Source organism: Oryzias melastigma, linkage group LG7, assembly GCF_002922805.2.
Source record: "Oryzias melastigma strain HK-1 linkage group LG7, ASM292280v2, whole genome shotgun sequence".
Taxonomy (NCBI): domain Eukaryota; kingdom Metazoa; phylum Chordata; class Actinopteri; order Beloniformes; family Adrianichthyidae; genus Oryzias; species Oryzias melastigma.
Genome location: NC_050518.1, coordinates 30,852,729 through 30,872,906, shown reverse-complemented (window position 1 = coordinate 30,872,906; position 20,178 = coordinate 30,852,729). Strand labels below are relative to the sequence as shown.

At 46.1% G+C, this 20,178-nt stretch overlaps 1 protein-coding gene across 1 annotated transcript in view; it reads left to right on the top strand.

Annotated features, from left to right (window-relative positions):
• Nucleotides 1-19,306, top strand: part of arhgef19 (Rho guanine nucleotide exchange factor (GEF) 19) — a 27,703-nt gene extending 8,397 nt beyond the window's left edge. Inside the window, exons 2-16 of the mRNA XM_024280569.2 lie at nucleotides 12,198-12,885; nucleotides 12,954-13,421; nucleotides 15,068-15,191; nucleotides 15,260-15,339; nucleotides 15,424-15,680; nucleotides 15,764-15,924; nucleotides 15,996-16,148; nucleotides 16,246-16,375; nucleotides 16,476-16,550; nucleotides 16,622-16,711; nucleotides 16,781-16,944; nucleotides 18,461-18,619; nucleotides 18,696-18,775; nucleotides 18,842-18,946; nucleotides 19,026-19,306. Coding sequence (XP_024136337.1) covers nucleotides 12,219-12,885; nucleotides 12,954-13,421; nucleotides 15,068-15,191; nucleotides 15,260-15,339; nucleotides 15,424-15,680; nucleotides 15,764-15,924; nucleotides 15,996-16,148; nucleotides 16,246-16,375; nucleotides 16,476-16,550; nucleotides 16,622-16,711; nucleotides 16,781-16,944; nucleotides 18,461-18,619; nucleotides 18,696-18,775; nucleotides 18,842-18,946; nucleotides 19,026-19,180 — 2,868 coding nt within the window. The 5' untranslated portion in view covers nucleotides 12,198-12,218 and the 3' untranslated portion in view covers nucleotides 19,181-19,306. The remainder of the gene's footprint in view (nucleotides 1-12,197; nucleotides 12,886-12,953; nucleotides 13,422-15,067; nucleotides 15,192-15,259; nucleotides 15,340-15,423; nucleotides 15,681-15,763; nucleotides 15,925-15,995; nucleotides 16,149-16,245; nucleotides 16,376-16,475; nucleotides 16,551-16,621; nucleotides 16,712-16,780; nucleotides 16,945-18,460; nucleotides 18,620-18,695; nucleotides 18,776-18,841; nucleotides 18,947-19,025) is intronic.
• The last annotated feature ends 872 nt before the right edge of the window (nucleotides 19,307-20,178 follow it).

Genomic DNA, 20,178 nt, shown 5'->3' with positions numbered 1-20,178 from the left:
ACTTTTCATAACTTTGTTATTGATATGAAAGTGTCAGCTAAATGTTTTTGTCTCTTTTGGAAGGAAGCTTCTAAAACCAAACTGGCCGGATTGACAAACAAGATCCATTTATTCAGCTGAAATTCTGCAGCTTTTTCATTGTTTTAATTGTAGTTGAACAGACAGGAACATGTTGGGAAGTTTCTACCCTTTTGAAAACTTCAGGTGAAAGTTTAGTCCTTGCGGCTTTTGACATTTTTTGGTCTGTTCAGAACCTTTTTCCATTTTGTCTTTGAGCTTCTCGGCATCAGCAGCAGTTTTGGTTCCAGGTTTCATCTTCAGAAACTTAAATGGACCAAACCCTCAGAAGTCCATTTCTGGTTGTATTTTATTGTGAGGATTGTTCTCTTGTGTTTCTTGGTTTTGATCCTGTTCTGTTTGAGTCGTCCTCCTCTCAGGTTCTGGTTGATGATCTTCCACAGACGTCTTCATTTCAGTTAGTGACTTTCAGCTTGTCCTCCTTTTGTTTCTCCTTCGGGTTCATTGTTTTCTACAAATGCATTTTTGAAGCTCCTCATTTTCGTGTTGTAGAAAAACGAAAGGGCACGGCAGAGAGATGAACCCTCTGCTGGTTCATGTCAGAGCGCTGCTGCTTGTCCAGACAGAAGAAGCAGAACCAGGGCTGGAGGTCTGCATGACGAACCTGTTCACATCTGCAGAAACACTGACCATGTCAGCCAATCACAGAGCTGATATAAGCTCATGTTTAAGGCGCCGTCTGTGGTTTGAAATAGTGAAATTCAGCCTCCATATTTCTGACTCAGATGTCTGCTCCCACAGCCGAAGACCGTCCTTCTAACCAGGATTTAGCGCCTCCAGGTTCTTGGACACATGTCACCAGATAGACACCCACCGCTCCAAAATGAGGGAACAAAACCCAAAACCTTTAGCTTCAGAAGATCTTCAGATGTGAGTTAGAAAGCTCATGATCCTCCAGCCGCCCACTGGTCCGTTCGGGAAGCCCTCAAACTTGAGGGGATGAACAATGACATCTCTATGACCTGTCACTCACTCTTCCAATCGATCTATTTTTGTTAACAGCCCTCCACCTGAACTTCACCTCCACTGAACTTTGTGGGATTAGACAGGATTTGTGGCTGAATCAGGGCAGAATTATGCTTCACTGATTTGCCCCATCCACGGATTATTTTGAGACCTTGATAAGGAAAAGTATGGCAATTAAAAACGCCCTTTATCTGTCTTCTGCCAGCGTGCCGTTCTCCAGTTTCCATGTGCAGACATGGCGTCTTGGAGCAGCCTAGTGAAATTACAGGGAGAAAGTCAGAGAAGTCTTTAACGATGACAGGCTGCTCTGACGAGACTAATTACTCCTCTTTGGAAGGCGGTTTTCATATTGTGATGAAATGGAGTCTGTGAGGAACGTGCTGTGGAGCTGATGTCTTCATGTTTGTTCAACGTGAGGTTCTGGAGGCTCCCGGTCCAACAAGCAGTTGCTAATTTTCCACAAAGATCACACTGAGTTTGGGGGATTAAGCTGCTGCTGGAGGATTACCTGAACAATCATTCATTAGGATTTTCACCCAATTATGGCAGCCGATTTATTTGCATTTGTTTGCCCTGAAAGTACGTCAGATCATTCATTTCTGAGCTGACATGTCAGACTGTAGATGTAGGTAAGTAAAGTTTAAATAAGTGCACAGCAGCGGGATTATGGTTTAAGCACCAAGTAATCACATGCAGACACTAATAAGCTGGTGTCATTCTGCAGCAGAGGTCTGGATATGTTTATATGGCTCAGCGGCTGCACTGTAGAAGTGGATCAGTGGAGGCAGTTCCCACACCCTCTCAGGTGTCCTGTGTTCAGGCCAGTGGGACTCAGGAACACAGATAAAGGCCGCCTTTGTCTGCAGCCCAGAACAGGTAACCAATTGTAGATGCGTTAACAGTGCTGCTGCATGCACATGTGTGTGTGTGTGTGGGGGGGGGGGCATTTGCACAACATGCACGTGTGTCAGGGAGAAGCAACAACTGATAGCACCCACTGACCTGCCAGGTGAGAGCAGGTGTGGCTTCTCAACAGCCTCACAGTCACAGTACCTTTAAAGGTGGATAAACTTTGATTTCCTGTCTGTAAATCTCCAGGCACCACCCCCCCCCCCCATCAGAAAGACCCATGTGACAAGGAGGGTGCCCCCCTCAGCCACACGGATATGACACCTCATGCCTCATGTAACATAGAAGTGACTCAGACTCACAGTGTGAGAATAAAAATCGGAAGTCTTGTTTTTGCTCTGAGTGAAAGTCTGTGGACCAACTGAAAAGAGACCGAAGAAGTTAATAATTAAAACCTGAGTCCCAGCTGTCCTTACGGTAGACGGCTGTCTGCAGGTGAAAAACGGTTGAACCTGTAGGTGACCAGCAGGAAACAGGAAGGTCATAGACGCTCAGTGACCAGTAGAGAGAAAATGTTTTTCTACGGGTGTGCTGCGGACGACAGGTCGTAATGAACACTGCTACAACAGTAGGGGGACTAGGTGAGACTCGGGTTGTGCAGATTTTTCATTTTTCAACCCCGAAATCTTGCAGAATGAACAAGGATCCCGTCTGTGCTGTTCACGTGATACATGCACTCTCCTTGCTGCAGCCTGACTGTTAGAAATGAGACAATCAGAGTGTAGTTTGTGCGGACGTCTTACAGGTACTTACGGATCACGTGCACACCTCATGCGTGCAGGATTTGTGCGGCCAGTAAGGAGCCAGTACACACTTTACTAATGACTAGAGTGTGGCGTAAGGACACCGTACGACAGTGACGTGCGGTGAGGTTCACAGCTGGTGAGGCCAGGGCTCTAGAGTGCTACCAATTTGATCGCATTTGCAACCAGATTTTTTCATTAGTGCGCCTAAAAAAAATTCTTGGTCGCACTGGTGCACCGAGTCTTCTGAGAGGAGGGAAGCAAAACCAAACATATAATCTCCCTGTATGTGTGTGCAGGTGTAACAGCCTCCAATAAGAATTCTTATCATTTCATTAGAATGACCATCGGAAGGTGCTTCCACACCGGCCGCATTGGCGCGCAATCAAGCGATCACTTTCGTTGAGTTTGGGTCCATGCGCACGCACATTGTGCACGCGCACACTATGCTGGTGGCAGGTGGAACAAAAGTAAGTATGTTAAAATCCTTCAACACGGGAGCTTTAGCTCCAGTGTTTAGGCTACATTCTTTCGTCTACCGTCAAAGCGATGAGCGTAATTCCACCAGATTCTGAAGCAGAGTATAGTAGTCTCGTGCTGATAGCAGCTCTTAGCGGCTGTGAAGAGTTTGAGTAATCCACATTTATCATCGGACACTGCCGCTGTGAAAAGCTGCTTCGTGCCGCAGCGCTCTCATCAAGAGGGCTCCACATTAGTAATATTGTGCAAATTGGAGCAAAGTGTGGTGGAATATTTGTTGATCCGATGAAATGAAGAAATGTCAAACGTTTTCATGAAAGTTTATTAAACAGAGCAGAAAAAAGTACACGCTGGCGAGCATGGCGGAGAGGTCTACAGAGCTTTGATCTGTGATGAAGGACGCTCACATTTATACAGTCATACAATCAGCTGTTAATCAGGAGCTTAAGATGGAAATGTAAGTGGCATATCTAACATGAACAAGATGTTCTAATGAAATCAAAATGTTTACACATTGTGGTCAGGGTGTTCTGACAATAAGAAAACAAGACTCAGAGGATGAAACATAAGGAAATGTATAATTTCTGTGACACGCCATCCCCTTGTTCCCAACAGGAACAACACAAATGCAGAAATTACGACTATCAAAACACTGAACCAAACAGACCAAAACCAAGGATAAAAAGGAACACAAAACACTGGGACCTCATATAACATCAGAACCATGACCCCAACAACAACACCACCTTAAGTAGATCTACAAACTAACCAATCAATAAATTCACAAACAGTGACTGTTGTCATAGGGAGACGCATAACACTATCTTCTGTGGGGAGATGTAAGAATATGTAAGTGTGTGTGTGCGTTCTTATCTGAGCAGGGAGGCCACAGCCGGCACCGAATCCAGACCTCTAACCCCTCCCTCTCCTCTGTCTGTTCCTTGATGGTGGGAGGAACTCTTGAAGTTTCTGTGTCCGCGCCCACGAGGAGGTTCTCTCCAGTTCTGACGTCCACGTCCACGCCCACGATCTTGGTGGTTCTGGGCTTTCAGTGGACAGTGTCTTGACCAATGTCCATGGGCACCACAGCGGAAGCATGCGTCCATTGCAGCATAGTCAGCAGGGGTGTGAGGTGGGGGGGTAAGCACCCATAGAGAAGCCAAGCAGGAGGAGGAGCAGCCGCAGGGGCTTGTGGGAATGACGCATGTTGGAGGAGGTGCAGCTGTGCACGATGCTGGGCGTCGCTCTTTATCTTTTTTTCTTCTTTGGCCTCCTTTTCCTGCTGGCGGCGCTGTTCGGGCTTGGCATGGAGAGCCATCTGGGCCAGACGGACAGTGCTGTCCTCACAACCAACACAAGAGTCTTTGGTGGCGCTGCTGAGGGTCTTCTGGAGATTGTTGAGAAAGTGCTGTTTGAGGAGGGTCTCATAAGGTGTCATGTTCCCCTGAGGGAAACCATCAGACTTGGTCATCCAGCTATAGTTGTCGTAAGCGGTTTGCAGCCGGTCAAGGAGCTCCTCCACATCTTCATCCTCATGCTGCATCCAGGCACTGACCTTTGCATGGTCGCACTGGACAGGGAAGTGAGCACGAACAGCCGCTATCAATCCATCTTTCCATTGTCTGTAGGCCACGTTTGCTGCATTCTGGTTGGGCCTCGAAGTGGCTCCTCAGAGTGGAGAACTGGGATTGGCTCAGAATATGCAGCATCACTCTAGCCATTTCTCCAGAGCTGGGCACATAGTCTCTGACAAAGTCCTCCAGGGCTCGCGCCAAGACCTCCACACCTTTATATGGTTCGGGCAGGTGCTTGGATGCAGTAATGACATCATCAGCAGTCCAGGCGCGGGATACAATCACTGGATCTCCAGTCGGGTCGGCAACTTGAACCATGGGAGCTGTTAGCACTGTCCTGCTCCCTTGCTGCTGCAGGTCTTCTAGTTTTGCCTTCACAAATCTGGTGTTGTGAGCAGGAGCTGAAGGCCGGAGCTTTACTTCTTCCATCTTCACGGGAGGAGGGGGGGGGGGTAGTGAAGGCAACTGCTGCTGCTGGTTCATCTCAGGCTGCATGGCTGTCGCTCCTGCTTTTTGTTCCACGTCATCACTGTGTGGTTCTGGTTAAGCTGGTAGGGGCTGATATGGAGGAGGGGTAGAGTCCAGACTCGGTCCGACTGCAGCACTTCAGAGATTCTGTGTAGGAGGGTAAAGAAAAGAAGAGGGTGCTGAGGAAGTTTCCTTGTTTTTAGTCGATACATCAGCCTTTTTGTCTGTTATCTCTTTTTTGTTTTCTATTTTCAGGGCAGTCAGGGCCCTGCAGGCCTTCTGCCTCTCCCGTTTTTACGCTCCGCTTCCCAAACTTTCAAACATTCATTCATATCATCCATTCGCTTAATTGTCTTTGTTTTAACCCGTTTTCGCTTATACATCATTCGTCTCTCTTCAGTTAAGTTTTTTCTGAGTTTCTCAAGTTGGCATTTACTCAAAGAACCTCCCTCGGGGAACCCATGTTTCTGACACCAGTAATCCACAAATTCACAACATTCAACACCATGCTTCGCCTTCATAAACGTGACCAGACTTGAGTCTGAACCTACGCTCTGTTTCTCATTTGCATTACCCATTTTCTGTTCTCTTTTTTTTTTTTTTTCTTCCTTTCCGAACCTAATCTCACAGGATTTCAATATACACTTGGTTAGGGTGACAGAAGTTCGTTGGTTCCCTGAAATTTTCTGGTCACAATACTGCTGCATGAGCCTATTATTACCGAATTCCCTGTTCTCCCCACGACGCGGGTGACAGGTTTGTGCTACCTGGTATGGTACAACAAATCAGGTTATACACACAGGACTCCCTTGTAAATTTACTGCTACTGGATTTTGCGATAATTGATCAGATTATCCTCACAGGACTCACTTATGAAGGGTTTCAGCAAATGGAAAAAGAAAACTTTTTTTTTTTTGAAACTGGACATTTTTATTAATTTTTATATAATATATGAATTTAGTAGTTCATCATTATTGTAGAACTGTGTTTCAAATATAGGGGTTTATGTGTACCAGCTTGTAAGTTAATCATTTTCAAGTATTATTGGAGATATTGACAGCAAATAAAAAGGAAAGTGACCATGTAAGTGTTGTTAAATGTAATGTAGTCGAGAAGGTCGGTGCACCAAACTTTTGTGCTGGTGCATCTAACAAAAAAAAAAATGTGGGCGCACCGGTGCAACCAGTACAAAAAGTTAGTCTGGAGCCCTGAGTGAGGCCCTGACGTCATCAGTCAGATTTACAGACAGATGAACTCCACAGAACAGCTGATTATCTATTTGATTGACAGAAGTTAAAGTGTGTTTGTTATGTTCTGTGTGTTTTGTTTGCTTTTTGTTTTCACCTTGTTTCTGTGCAGGCAGTCTGTGAGTCCTCCCTGTGCTCTGCTGCACGTGATTTTTTGTTATTAAAAATTCTTTGTCAACCTGAATCTTAGTTTTGGTCCCTGCATCTGGGTCTCTGCCTCCTGATCCGTAACAGTGTTGTTTAAAATTTCATTTCAATATTTTTCTTCGTTAACAAACTGTAGCAGAGAAAAAAAAAACACCAAAAATGTTTTACTTCTGAATGAAGTCTGCGGTGCTCCTTCTGCAGAAACACGTGAATAACCTGCTTGTAGTCTTCATTCTTGTAGTTTTCTTTCTTCAGTTTCAGAAGTCTCTCTGTCAAGGTGGAGATCACTGCCAGTGACGAGTCTCCACAAATTCCCGAGTTTAGAAACATAATCCTCCATTTAGAAAATTATCCTAAACAACATTTCTTGATTATCCGGACAGCTGCATTTGTACCACTAACTCTATTATTCTTTAGCTGCTGTGTCAAATTATCTGGGCTCACCAGCGCCCTCTGCCTTGACGCAGGTGTACTGCATTCTTTACCTGGTGTATTTCTAAAGAGCATTTTTAACAGATAAAGAGACTAAATGAGTCACAAACTGGAACCAATGTAATCAGACAGAGAGAAATAGAAAATGACATCAATAAAAATAATTAGTCTTTTACGCAGCTCCAGTCAGTGTGTCACAGAGGGGAGGGACGGACTGCTGCTGCCTCACCTGCCGCTGTCTCGGGTATTTGAACAGGAAACTCGTAGCTTTTTTTAAACCAAAGAAATGTTGAAAACCCACACAGAAAAAAGTAATTATAGAATAAACATGTTTAAAAACTAATTTGGGATTTTTACTTCCACTCTCTTTGGGGTCCAGATGACTCCACCCACATATTGATGTGTGATTCCATCCATGACAAATGTGGACAAAGGTAGACAGGATTTTATGTCTGCCATGGACATTAGTGAAACTCAAAAATCAATGATTAAAAAAAGGTTCAGCGCTCTGTCTTGTGGGTCCAGATGACCCCACTTTTAAAGTAAACAAGCTAAAGAGAGCAGAAGGGGTATGGATGAAAGAGTATATTCATCTCATTTAATGTATGTATTTTTAAGCTATATATTGCAGATTAGGCACAGCCTCATTTGCCTCCCCAGACTGCACATCACTGCCGTACAACAGCCTCACCCATACGTCATGAGTGTGACTTCCATTATCCCTATGAATACTTCACAATACACTGACCAGACACATGGCAATGGTACGTTTCATTTTCATGAGCTTAAGATGCGAGTGCCCCCCCCACACACACACACCCATACGGGTGAATGTGGCTTTGTCTGAACATTCATCTTTCTCTGAACATGGAATGATGGAATGGTAGAAAAACACAGACACTTTAAAACTTGTAAGCAGCTAGATTTTTTTTCTTTCACTTCCATATCTTATATTTATTGTAAATCACTGTCTGTTAACTTATCCTCTTATCCTCATGCCGTCGGACAGTCGTGCAATACATTTCACTGCATATTATACCATGTACATACTATATATGTATGTGACAAATAAACATTTGAATTTGAAAATGTCAAAAAACCTCCTTTCCAGCTTTCTAAGCACTTTGTAAAATTTCTTCTTCCTGACATTTCTTCCCACAGCACTAGAGGTCTATAAGTGACTAAATGGTGAAATCCATCTGCTCCTTTCAAACATTCCAACAGCTGTTCAAAGAAATGTTTGGCCTCCATAGGTGTGTCAGACGGATCCTAAAGCTAAAAGACTTCTCGCGTTTGACTTTAGTCCTTTGCTGAGATTCTGCTCCTTATCATAAAGGAAAATAACACATAGCGACCGTTCATTCAGAAAGCCTCAGCAGGTGTTCAGTCCAGAAGTTGAGGATTACCTGCTGAGGAAGCCGGAGCTCCACTGTAGTCTGCGAGGACATCGGACTTCATGACCCGCTCCCGGCTTTAACACGCTCACCGTAAATATTCATTTAGAAAAGGTGGCGGCTATCCACAGAGGCTGCAGGAGGCGGAGCCACGACGTGACCGCCTGTTCAGAGCAGAGCTCAGGTGAAAGGTGAGGGTGCTGAGGATGTGTGTGCGCGTGCACGTGTGTGTGTGTTAAGTACAGGGGCTGAATGTGATGTAGAGAGGCCTCTAATTAGAGAAGGAAACAGCTCAGCACACTTCAAATATGTGTGTTTGACAAGCCCTTCACACATCCGCAGTGATGTCTGCTCAGCGAGGGGTTTCATCTCCACTCAGAAGCTCTCATAGACCTCAACTCAGCTGTTCTGGGGTCAGTTTGGGCTGAACGGTGGCGCTCGGGTTCAGGATGACGCAGCTCCAGATTCAGCTCCTCTCTTTCCGGAGTTTCCTTGTAAGTCATGTTTTCTCTGGATGTTCATGTCAGTCCAACCAGCACCACCACACACCGATCCCAGATCTGACTCTGATATCCTGGACGTTGTTCCAGATCCATCGAAGACTTTTCCAGCTTAAGGATCATAGAACCTTCTTCACCACCTCCATCAGCTTCACCATTTTCCAGCCTCCCATCAGCCCCTCTGTTGGTCCATCTTCTTATGATCCTTCTTCCAGATGTTTAATTGTTGGGATTGTATGAACTTCTTTAGTGTCCAGTTGGTTAATCAGCTTCTGAAAGTCTCTGAGGATCTTGACATTTTCCTTCACCTTTGGACCTCCATTCAAACTCGAGGCTTCAGGCTGTAGCTGCTTGGTTCTGTTTGTCGGATTCTCACGGCCTACAGGGATGTTCCGTATTTTCTCAGGGACATCTTGGATCCCGCTAGATGTGGTTGATCCCAGCATCAGGACATTCCCCTGATCCATGGCTTTCACTTGTTCTTCAGACCGGATGTCTGGTGGAATTTCGTAATAACGGGTACACCCTGTTACAATATCTCATACCGTGGGGGGGTTTGTCCTCCATATGACATCCAGTGAATTATATATAGACTGGAGTCGCTACGTTAGCTTGTTGCGCATTCAAAGTTGGATACTATATTGGACATGTAGAGATACTTTACCTGTTTACTGCTGGCTATGCTACAATTGACATATCTGGAAAATCACGCTACAACATAAAGTCATGACTTACATTTAAATGTAAACTTCTGGGGTTCAGAGCGCACCAACATGAAGAAAAGAGCTTCTTAGTGCGACACGGTTTACTCTCACGATGGTGGACTTTAGACCCTCTGTTTGCAGAGTGAAACTTAAAAAATAATAATCCGGACACGACTTCGACTTCAACTGACACTTCAATTTAAGGGGGAGGGCTAAGGGAGAGGGAGAAGGGGAGTATTCGGATCGGGCCGTGGTGTACAGAGCCCACCTGCCCGGCGTTATTTTAACTCCTAAGTGCTGCTGCTGTATGAGGCAGCTCTAAATGTCATCAAATGGAGTTACTGTCGCTCTAGGTTTCAATCAGGAGACTGTTCACAGTCATATATTCTAAAATTTGGAATAGTACATCCCAAGAAATCACACTGAAACAATAACAGTTGGACTAGAATTGAATTATTATTTGAGATTATGAAAGAAGTATGAAGTGCAACCTGCAAAATCTGTAAATTGAAAATTATTAAATTGAAATTATTTCCAAGTACGTCAAATTTTAACCCAAAACAAAAAATAAGTGGCCACTGACATGCAAAAAAATAGTTCCAATAAAACTGAGATCTCAGATAAAATTGAAACTAAAGTTCAATTCTTTTTTTTAAAGAAAAAAAATAATAAAACCCTTGAGTGTACTCAATTAAATTAAATGTCCAAACCGAGATTTCCAGAAGGCGAATGAGAGATGAGTTGAGGGGATTAGAGATGAGAAGATGATGGGATGATGATGGTAGATGAGATGAAAAGATGAAGGCCGGGATCCAGGTGAACTCCAGGAAAAAAAAAAACGTCCACACAAATGTGCAGAAAATAATTAAATATTGTCCAAGATAACCTTTTAACACGGTTTCCATTGCATCACAGTGTTTTCCTTTTCAGAAAGTTTAAACTCAAAAGAAACAACAAAATTAATTAACTTAACATGCAAAAAAAAAAAAAAAGAAAAGTCAAAACTAGCTTGCTGGGTATTTAACCTGCAACACGTGTGAACTTAGGAGACTTCACACATAAGAAAGAAAACCCTTAAAAAAACATAATGTATATTGATCACATATTTCCTTAGCTACGTCAACATTTGTTTCCATTTCCTTTTTATCAGCCGATACACTTTACTGGATATAGCAGCCTAAAAAATGCGGTTACCACTCACCGAGATAACGAACATTTCCACAACTTTCAAAGTCCCCCCTTGGTTTTCACCCGATTAATCTTCTTCCCGGGGTGAGTTTTTTTTGTCAAACTTAGCTCAAATACTGTTTTAATAAACTGCGATTTCACTCTTATTTCTATTCTTTTTTTACCTCGCTCATATCTTTTTTCCCCTTCCACTCACTGCTTTTTGCTCATATGGAAAAAACGTCAAAGATCAAAGCAATAACGGGATGATTACTCCGAACAAATCCAAAAAACAACGTTTGCAATGTTTACTGCCACCAGTGGAGAAACTGAAAATTACACCTAATAGAAAGTGAATGTTATAGAAAAAGTAAGTAACTTTACTAGGGTTACATTATGCTGAGCCTGAGTGTAATAGAGACTGGGCGCTGTGCATTTGCCCTACAGCGGTGTGTCGCTACCAGCTCTGGCTCAATAACAACGAGCCGGAGCCCATATGCTACAACGGGCGCAAGCGATCTGCGGCGATGTTGACTCTGCACCTGACCCATTTATAAACACAGACCGAGGAGTCTAACAGTTTGAGTAAATCTCAGTCTGTGTGTGGATGTGAATACAAACAACCATGCCTCAGGTATGAATTGTGTTTTACATATAACATATTTATTTATAGAAAAGTTTGAAATGTCATTCAGCTGTTGCACTTTGGACAAAAACATTAAAAATATGCCCTGGGTCTTGTTTTTGTGATGATCAGAGTTTTTTCCTTTACAAATCAGACCTAAATTAAGCATTTGATGGTCATTTTACAGTGCCTGCTAAGCTCACTGACCTGTGCAGTACGGTGTCGCTCTTTACATATCTTGGAAAAGCCATCTTGAACCCTGAGGAGGTTCCTGGTCTTGATGATGGGCTTCACCGCCTTCTATTGACCAGTTTGTTAACCCAGAGGGGATTGTAATCACTGGCAAAGCTCAGATATGTGGACACAACAAAACCTCTACAAACTCACAATGGTCTTAGAAATGATTTAAACTGGCAAAAAGCTGAATCAGAATAGATTCTCTGATGCTCTGAAAGTGAACATGGTTCTTCAAACCAGTTCAGCTGGTTTCTTAGATGAGGAATCCAGGGAGCCAGACGACCAGAACATGGGACCGGAATTAACATCAGCGTTTTCTGGGAGAGCTTCTGCATCTGCAGGACAGAGGAATCAAACTGAGCTGGAGCGGCTTTTGTTTGAGTCTGTTTTCTAAAAGTGCAGAAGTTTCTGTTCTTTTGTGAATAATAATTTTTGCCTCCTTAGTGCATTTTAAACAGTACTTTGATGAAGCTGGACAGCCTCAGCATGTCTGGATAAAATCTTTGCTTTCTTCTCTCTGCTGCAGCCTCCATGAGCGCGCTCAGCCATGTTCCCCGGGTATGGATTATCCACCTTTCCTGATTTCCAGCCCCACCTTCATGCTTTTTGCTGCAGAGGAGAGAGTCCCAGAATGTGGATTCCACGCTCAGGAGAGCCCCCGGCTCCAAGTGACTCTAGGGAGGGCAGGCCTCTCCTCCACAAGCACGTTGCCGTGTGCCAGCAGGAGACACTGGCCTTTATCGAGCTACAGCCATCGGTGTCCCCCCGGCTGCAGTGTTTGGGTCCTCAGAGACCGAGCGTGATCTCTGATGCTGAATGCATATCTCACGTTCTGCCTCTGAAGGGCTTCGGTCAGACTCTGAATGAGCTGAATGACATGCAGAAAGCCCGGCACCAGACAGGCGGTGAGCATGACATGAAGCCGAACCCTCCTGGACGTACCATGGATGAGCTCCGACCCAGAAATCCCAGCAGGACTTCTTCCCTGGAGCAGACAGGGCAGCATCGAACAGTTACAACCGTTTGTCGTCCACTCCACGCGGCCCTCAGCCTCCCTCTCCCGCTGCCCCTGTCCTCTCTTTACTCCAACAAAGACTGCTGGGATGCTCAGGTACAGTGCTCCTCATCCTCGCCTGAAAGCCCCGGGTTTCCAGTTCAAGACTGCCTTCCTCAGAGAAGAACCTCCCAGGGGTCGCTCAAGGAGAAGTCCATGCGTGAGTTGATGGAACCGTCACACTTTCAGGCTCAGTTCCTTTGATTACTTCAGTTTTTTTCTCTGCAGGGCGAAAAATGCAGGTTTACTCTCCAGACAGCCTGAGCGACGAGTCTCTTAGCAGCCCGGTTCTGGAGGCTGACTACATCTTTCCTGGACCCTTTGCTTCCTTCCTGGAGGAGGACCTGAGTGGATTATCATCCCTGGAGACCGCCTCCACCCCCCCACCTGCAGACAATTCAGCAGACCTCTGTCAGGAGGACATTTTCAACGTCCCTGAAGAGCCTCTGCAGATCATAGAGGACTCTGACCCGGGAGCAGAAGAAGACAGCGGATGTGTGGAGGCAGCCATCCCCTCAGTAGGCGGCTTTCTGACACGCTGTCGCCATGGAGACCAAGAACGCCGGCGCTTCTCCGCCTCAGAGCTGATTTCCAGATTGCAGCTTTCTCAAAGGAAAAGTTCCTTCACTCTGAAGCTGGGGAAGTCATTGTCGGCTCGGGCAGCTTCCAGGGACCGACAGAGCCCCAACCTCGACTGTGAGTGAGACCCCTAAAGCTACGTCGTCAGCATTGAAGCCCCCACTTCACCTGAAAAGTTTGTAAACAGGCGCAAATGTGCATTTTAGGCTTCTGTGTTCAAAACTCTGACATTCACGCGTCGATGTGCACATTTTAAGACTCATTTTAGGCTCTATATATAAAACGCACAGCTATTGAATAAGCATTGAAAGTTGAACCAGTTTTTCATCAATCAGGGGCTCAGATTTAGTATTGATGTATGAATGGCATCCCTTTTAATTCAAGGAAGTGCCAACTGTTTGAAAACCGATCATGGAGGAGAGATGAATAATTGTGGTTTGTGTTCGGCTGATCAAGTGGTTCATTTATTAGAATCGAGCTGTGAAAGAAAAATCCTGGAGAAAGACCCAAAGTATGGTGCATTTGCTCCGGACGCAGCCGGCACGGCAGAGGCGTCAAGTTTCAATGTTAAGTCAATGTATAGAATCTGACTCAATGCAGCACGACATTCAGGGACTCAGCTCATTGCATGTGACGTTTTCAGTGACTAGATCAAAGGATAGAAAAGGAGATTCACGATGGCGGCTCGATGTGAGGATTTTTGTTCTAAGCTTCCATTCATTTTCCTAACCCTGAGTTAGCGGAGACTGTCACAATTACTGTTGGGTGAAGGCAGGATCCTCCCTGGACAGGTCACCAGCCTGTCACAGAGCTCATTGAGCTGGATTAACGACTACGACAGCCAGCTGCCCGGTCGATAGCTTAGCAAGCTAGTGAGCTCTGTTCCCCAGGCTGCGGAAGGGCTAATAGTGATCGCTGCTCCCCAGGCTCTGGCAGATCTAGTGAGGTCTACTGCCCAGACTGTCGGTCCCTAGGCAGTGGAAGACGCTATGCCTGCCCGCCGGCGGTTGGCTTCCCAGCAGCCCAGAGAGCCATAGTTATAGTGCAATGGAAAACTCTAGCTTCATGTGCTTAAGATGTTTTTCTTATTTTCATCAAAACAATAGCAAAAAGATCCCCCAGTTTCATTTTTATTTCCCCCCTCTATGGTTAAAGCTCAAACTTGACCACAGACAGACAGAGGTAACGTTTAAAACAGCCCTCAGCTGTTGTTTTCTCAACAACAGAGTGTGAAGTACACCACGATGGGAGAAACTCTGAAAGATCTGGTGAAAACAAACGCAGCAATGTGTTTGCCGACGACTCTGAGCTCTCTAAAACATATAAGCCCAAGCTACCCACTCAAAATCATCCATGGTTTCCATGGTGTGGCATAGATGAATTCCAGAACAACTTTGGCGGTTGCTGTGCGGCAGAAGCCTCAAGGATAAAGCAGTAAATTTGACACAAAATCACGTCTGCCGCCTCTCTTTTAACCTGCCTGCGGCGTCTGTTGTGAATGCACCATTACACTGCTCTGACATTTCACACCAAACCTCTTCCAGCTGCAGATTCATGTGCTGGTATCAGGCAGCGACAGTCCAGCGTGAACACCACATGCCAAACGCGCATCACATGGGTGGTGTGAATGCAGCATCTCAGCGTTTGTTTTCAGGAGATCTTCTTCTGGCTTCATCTTCACCTCTCAGTTCATCTGTAGCATCGGTCTGACAGCTGTCTCCCCACAGAGCACTGATCCTTTATTTGATTTGGATCTTCTACAGATAAGTCCAACCACAGATACCGCAGCTCAGGAGGCTCTGGGGACAGCGCCCCCCACAGTCCCAATGGACAAGCGCCCCCCCTGCCCAGCAGTGACAGTGCTCATCGGTGGAGCACAAAGCTCGGGTAATGAGGAGGTGATCAGGAGAAGGTTCCCTCAGAGGTGGAGACAAACATGTTCTTTTCCTCCCCAGGATCAGGAAGAAGTCCACAGAGGAGGACGTGAGCGCTCCAGTTCTGAGCTCAAACCGGCTCTCGCGCTTCTTGCCCAGCTGTATGTTTGTGCTTCTTCTGCCAGAACTCCATCCGGTGGGGTTTCTGGAGCAGCATTAACTTTGTCGACATTGTGATTTTGCAGCCATCCTGTACCAGGAGTACAGTGATGTCGCCATCAACAGAGAGATCCAGAGACAGCAGGGAAAGGAGCCCAGCCCAGAGGAGGAGGGCCTGAGGGACGACGGGTCCGAAGGCACCCCGTCTCCATCCAATCTGTCCCCGTCCAGCTCCTTCCGCTCCTCAAGAGGTTCTGCTTTTGCCCTGTGGCAAGACATTCCAGACGTTCGGACCAGCGACCAGCTGGACAACTTCAGCAACGAGGAGAGGAAATTACAGGAGGTGGGTAAGATGACGCCTCTTCCTCCTGGAAGTTCTCTGCTGGAGTGCTGCAGGAGGTTCAAACGGCTTCTTCTCGCCCTCAGGCAAAGTTTGAGCTGGTGACGTCAGAGGCGTCCTACATCCGCAGCTTGACCATCGCGGTGGACCACTTCATGCTGTCCCAGGAGCTGGCTGAGTGTCTCGGAGCTCAGGAGAAGCAGTGGCTGTTCTCCAAACTCCCTGAAGTCAAAGACGTCAGTGAGAGGTGAAGTGCTGCAGATTTCCCCTCACTTCTGACTCCAGACCTCCTCTGAGCAGATTGTCTTCTCTCTGCAGGTTCCTGCAGGACCTGGAGCGCCGGCTGGAGGAAGATATTCTCCGTTTTGATGTTTGTGACATCGTCCTGGACCACTGCACCGCTCTGCGAAGAGTCTACCTGCCTTACGTAACCAACCAAGCTTATCAGGAGCAGACGTACCAGCGGCTGCTGTGAGTTGTTGCTTGAACTGCAGCCCCATAATCTGAGAGCAGTTTTCTATGAAGAGCCTGAAAGCGTTGCAGGTTGTTCCTCCCTCTGTTCTCTCAGGCAGGAAAACCCTCGATTCCCAGGCATCCTGGCCCGCCTTGAGGAGGACGCCGTGTGCCAAAGACTCCCTCTGACCTCCTTCCTGATCCTCCCGTTTCAGAGGATCACACGGCTGAAGATGCTGGTGGAGGTACGACTGCAGCCCGTTCTCACCTGACGCTCAGTGAGACAGGGCGGATGCTCAGCTTCCTACTTCTCTCCTGTCAGACTAAAATTAATTTGTTTGTTAGAACATCTTGAAGCGAACGGCTCCAGGATCACGAGATGAAGACACCGCCACCAAAGCCTTCAACGAGCTGAAAAAGGTGCCGATCAGGATGAGTATCAGCAGCTGCAGGGCATTTGCCTGCATGAGTAACCATGTTGTGCTGCTCAGATCATCAGAGAGTGTAACTCCAGCGTGCAGTCCATGAAGAGGATGGAGGAGCTCATCCACCTCAACAAGAAGATCCACTTTGAAGGCAAAGTGAGTCCAGTTTGAGGGCTTTGGATCCAAGCGGAAGCTCTTCTCTCATCATCCCTCCTTCTGCTGCAGATCTTCCCGCTCATCTCGCAGTCCCGCTGGCTGGTGAAACACGGTGAACTTCTGGAGGTGGACACTCAGATGATGAGCATCTCTGGATCCAAACTGAAGCTGCCCACCAAGCCAGTGTACTTGCATTTGTTCAACGACTGCCTGCTGCTGTCCAGGAGGAAAGAGTGAGTGATGCCAGAGCCGGCGGGGTCTCCTGCAGACTTCCTGTCTTCAGCTTCACAGAGTTCCCGATTCAAACCAGAAAACAACTGACAGATGAACCTTTGAAGGCCCTGAGTTTGCAGTTGAGGTTAATGTTGATAAAACTCCTGCAAATGAAACAAACAGCATTTTCATCAAATCTTTAGTTGCTGTTCGATGAGCATTTCCGCCTGAGTTCTTAACATGTTGCCATGGAAACAGTTTTCTAATGGTCATTTCTCAGGAGACTGAAGAATCAGAAAATAACCTGTTTTTGTTTGTTTGTTCTTGACGGTCTACAGTTGGTTTAAAATGTTCCAATGCTTCAAAGCTCCAAATCTTCGTTCCCACTTCGCCTCCACCTTATGTGGAAGTTTGCATTGCTTTTAGTGGTGCATCGGCCAGTTGATTCAACGCTCTGGATCTCTCTCTCTCTCCGCTCTCTTGGTTCCCTAACAGCATGTCCTCGTTTTCAGGTATCATGTTGACATTTGGCACCCCTCCACGTCACTCTTTGACATTTTTTGTGTCCGCAACTCATCTTTTTGATGTGCTGGCTGTCCCCATTCCCGGTACATAGACTTGGAATGCACCGGTATCCTAACCAGGTTCTGGTTTGCGTCCGGTACGAGTTCACGTGCAGCTCTGGTTCGCGTCCAATGTCACATCTAGTGCCAGATGTGGCACTGGACGCGAACTGGTGCCACATCTGGGCCCAGTTCATGTCCGGGGACACGTCTGATCCTGCGTCCAAAGCCGTGTCCCGAGCGTTGCGGACCCTTGACATTCAGGGGTTTGGTGGGGTGACGCTGAGGGATCCTGAACCAGGCGGTGTGATGACTTGGGATGAGATTGTGCTGTCCATAAACAAGTCCAATGCACAGGCGCGTTAATTGGGTGTGTTTGATTTTTTGATCGGAAACATTCAATTTGTTCAGTCACCTGATCATTAATGTGTATGCTACACAATAATAATTAATGATTCATAAACTTCTCATCGCTATTGTGATTGGTCAATTTAAATACAATATAAATTTAGTTCAAGATAGAAAAATGTAAATGAAGACATGCTGAAATAAAGCAGTAAATTATTTCAAAGGAAAACATAAAAAGAACATGCAGAGAAAAATGAACCAGATGGTTAAGAGGAAGATCCAAAATGAGGATGAAGATGAGCAGACCAAATCCTCTAAAGGAGAGGATGAGGAAGAGAAAAGGAGAGATGAGAGTTTCATGGTAAATGCCATTGAGACAGCAGGGCCATCAAGCACAGGGGACTTTTCTACATGGCCAGATTCTCCTTCAATCTGGACAAAAGAACAATATGAATGGTTCTTTGCCAAGAATTGAACGACTGACTGTCAAAAATGCCACATTGTCAAAGATATTGCACTGTCATAACAAATTGCGACAGAATAAAAAAGTCTACTTTCACCCCTGGCTGTAACGTGAGATCATGTGTTTGGGAATCCACATCCTTCCTCTTCCTTTCCTTTGCAGCACGTGGAAGTTCATGGTGTTCGTTCATGCCAAGATTGGAGAGCTGAAGGTGAAGGATCTGAGTCAGAAGCTGCAAGGCATCTCCGGCTTCATCTTCCACCTGCAGCTGTGTGACGGCCAGCAGCTCAAACATCAGATCCTGCTCAAGTCCCACACTGAGTGAGAAGCATCTGCCAGTCACGTGGCTCCTGGGATGCTTCTCTGTCCATAATCGCCTTGTTGCTCGTCTGTTCAGGAGCGGGAAGCAGAGGTGGATCACAGCAATGTTCCCGTCAAACCCACTTGAAGACATTGAGCAAGCCACTGAGAATTACGGTGAGCTAGTGTGAACCTCCAGACCCCCAGACCCGACTACATCCTCATGTCTTTTTTTCTCTGAAGATATATCGCAAGTTCAGTGCATCAAAAGTTATCAAGCTCAGGAACACGATGAGTTGACTCTGGAAAAAGCAGACATCCTTCACGCCAAGATCATAACCAGTGATGGTAAGATCCTTCATCCTAATCTCAGTGAATGCCAAAGTCAGATCATCCTGAGAGCATCACCTGTGTGCTGGATTTTCAGGCTGGGTGGAGGGCATCCGCCTGTCAGACGGGGAGCGGGGCTGGTTCCCCAAAACCTACGTGGAGGAAATCACCAGTCGCAGCGCGCGCCTCCGAAACCTCCGGGAAAATATCCGTATCAAATGTGTCACACAGAAACTGAGGGTGGAGGACTGAGCACAGCCCACCAGCCGGGACAGACGGGGGGTCCACATGCAGAGAGCAGATATCAAACCGTGCATCAGATTTACAAACACAAACTACAATGCAGCTTTTAATGCAAACGCAACTTTTTTGATCAAACATTTGAAGCTAAAATGCTTTTCTACTGCTGTGAAACGTCTTCATTCAGATTCCTTCTGGATCCAGAAGCTTCAGTCTTTGGTACACCTGTTTCAGGGATGCATTCATGCTTTTCCGCGGTCTGCAGGACGATGAGCTAACATCTCTCTGTTAGCATACTGCTTCCAGGATCTGGTGGGATGCAGCAGTTTGGAGATCTCTCCGAGTACAGAAGCAGTTTAGACCAGAGCAAGCCACTCTTATTGACTGAGAACTGGACTGAGTGGTTCCGCCCCCCTGGCGTTCCAGACAGGAAGTACCCTCAAAACCCCATAGACTTCTATAGAGACATAAATGGCTGTTAATCAGTCATTCTATTGGTCAGAATAACCATTCTTGATCTGATACTTTTTTAATATCCTTTTTTCCAGATGTTTTTTTTTGTAGTTAAAGTTATAAACTGACCAACCAGATCCCTCAGTAAAAGTAGGCGGAGCCTGCTAGCCCCCTCCTGTCCAACATTTGATTGACAGACTTCATATAGGGGGGTGGCATTCCAACAAGCTCACTCCTGACTGGTTAGAGCGGTTGCCATAGAAACATTGACTCAGACCAATCACAGTTTACTGACGAGATCTGGCTCCAACATGATGGCGTCCATATGGCAAAAAAAGGCAACTGCATTAAGTTAATATGGTTGGAGCTGAAGTGAAGCGTTGGGGGGTGGGGTGGGGTCAGTCCAGTCGATGGTCAGACCGCTGTGCCTCTTCTGAGCTCAGTCTCACAGCTTTATGTTTCTGGACTGCCTAAACTGGATCTGGTCCTCTGGGTCTTACAGGTTTTTGGTTCTTTCCAGTTTTTTGATGGAAAAGTGATTCTCAGGATGATTCAAC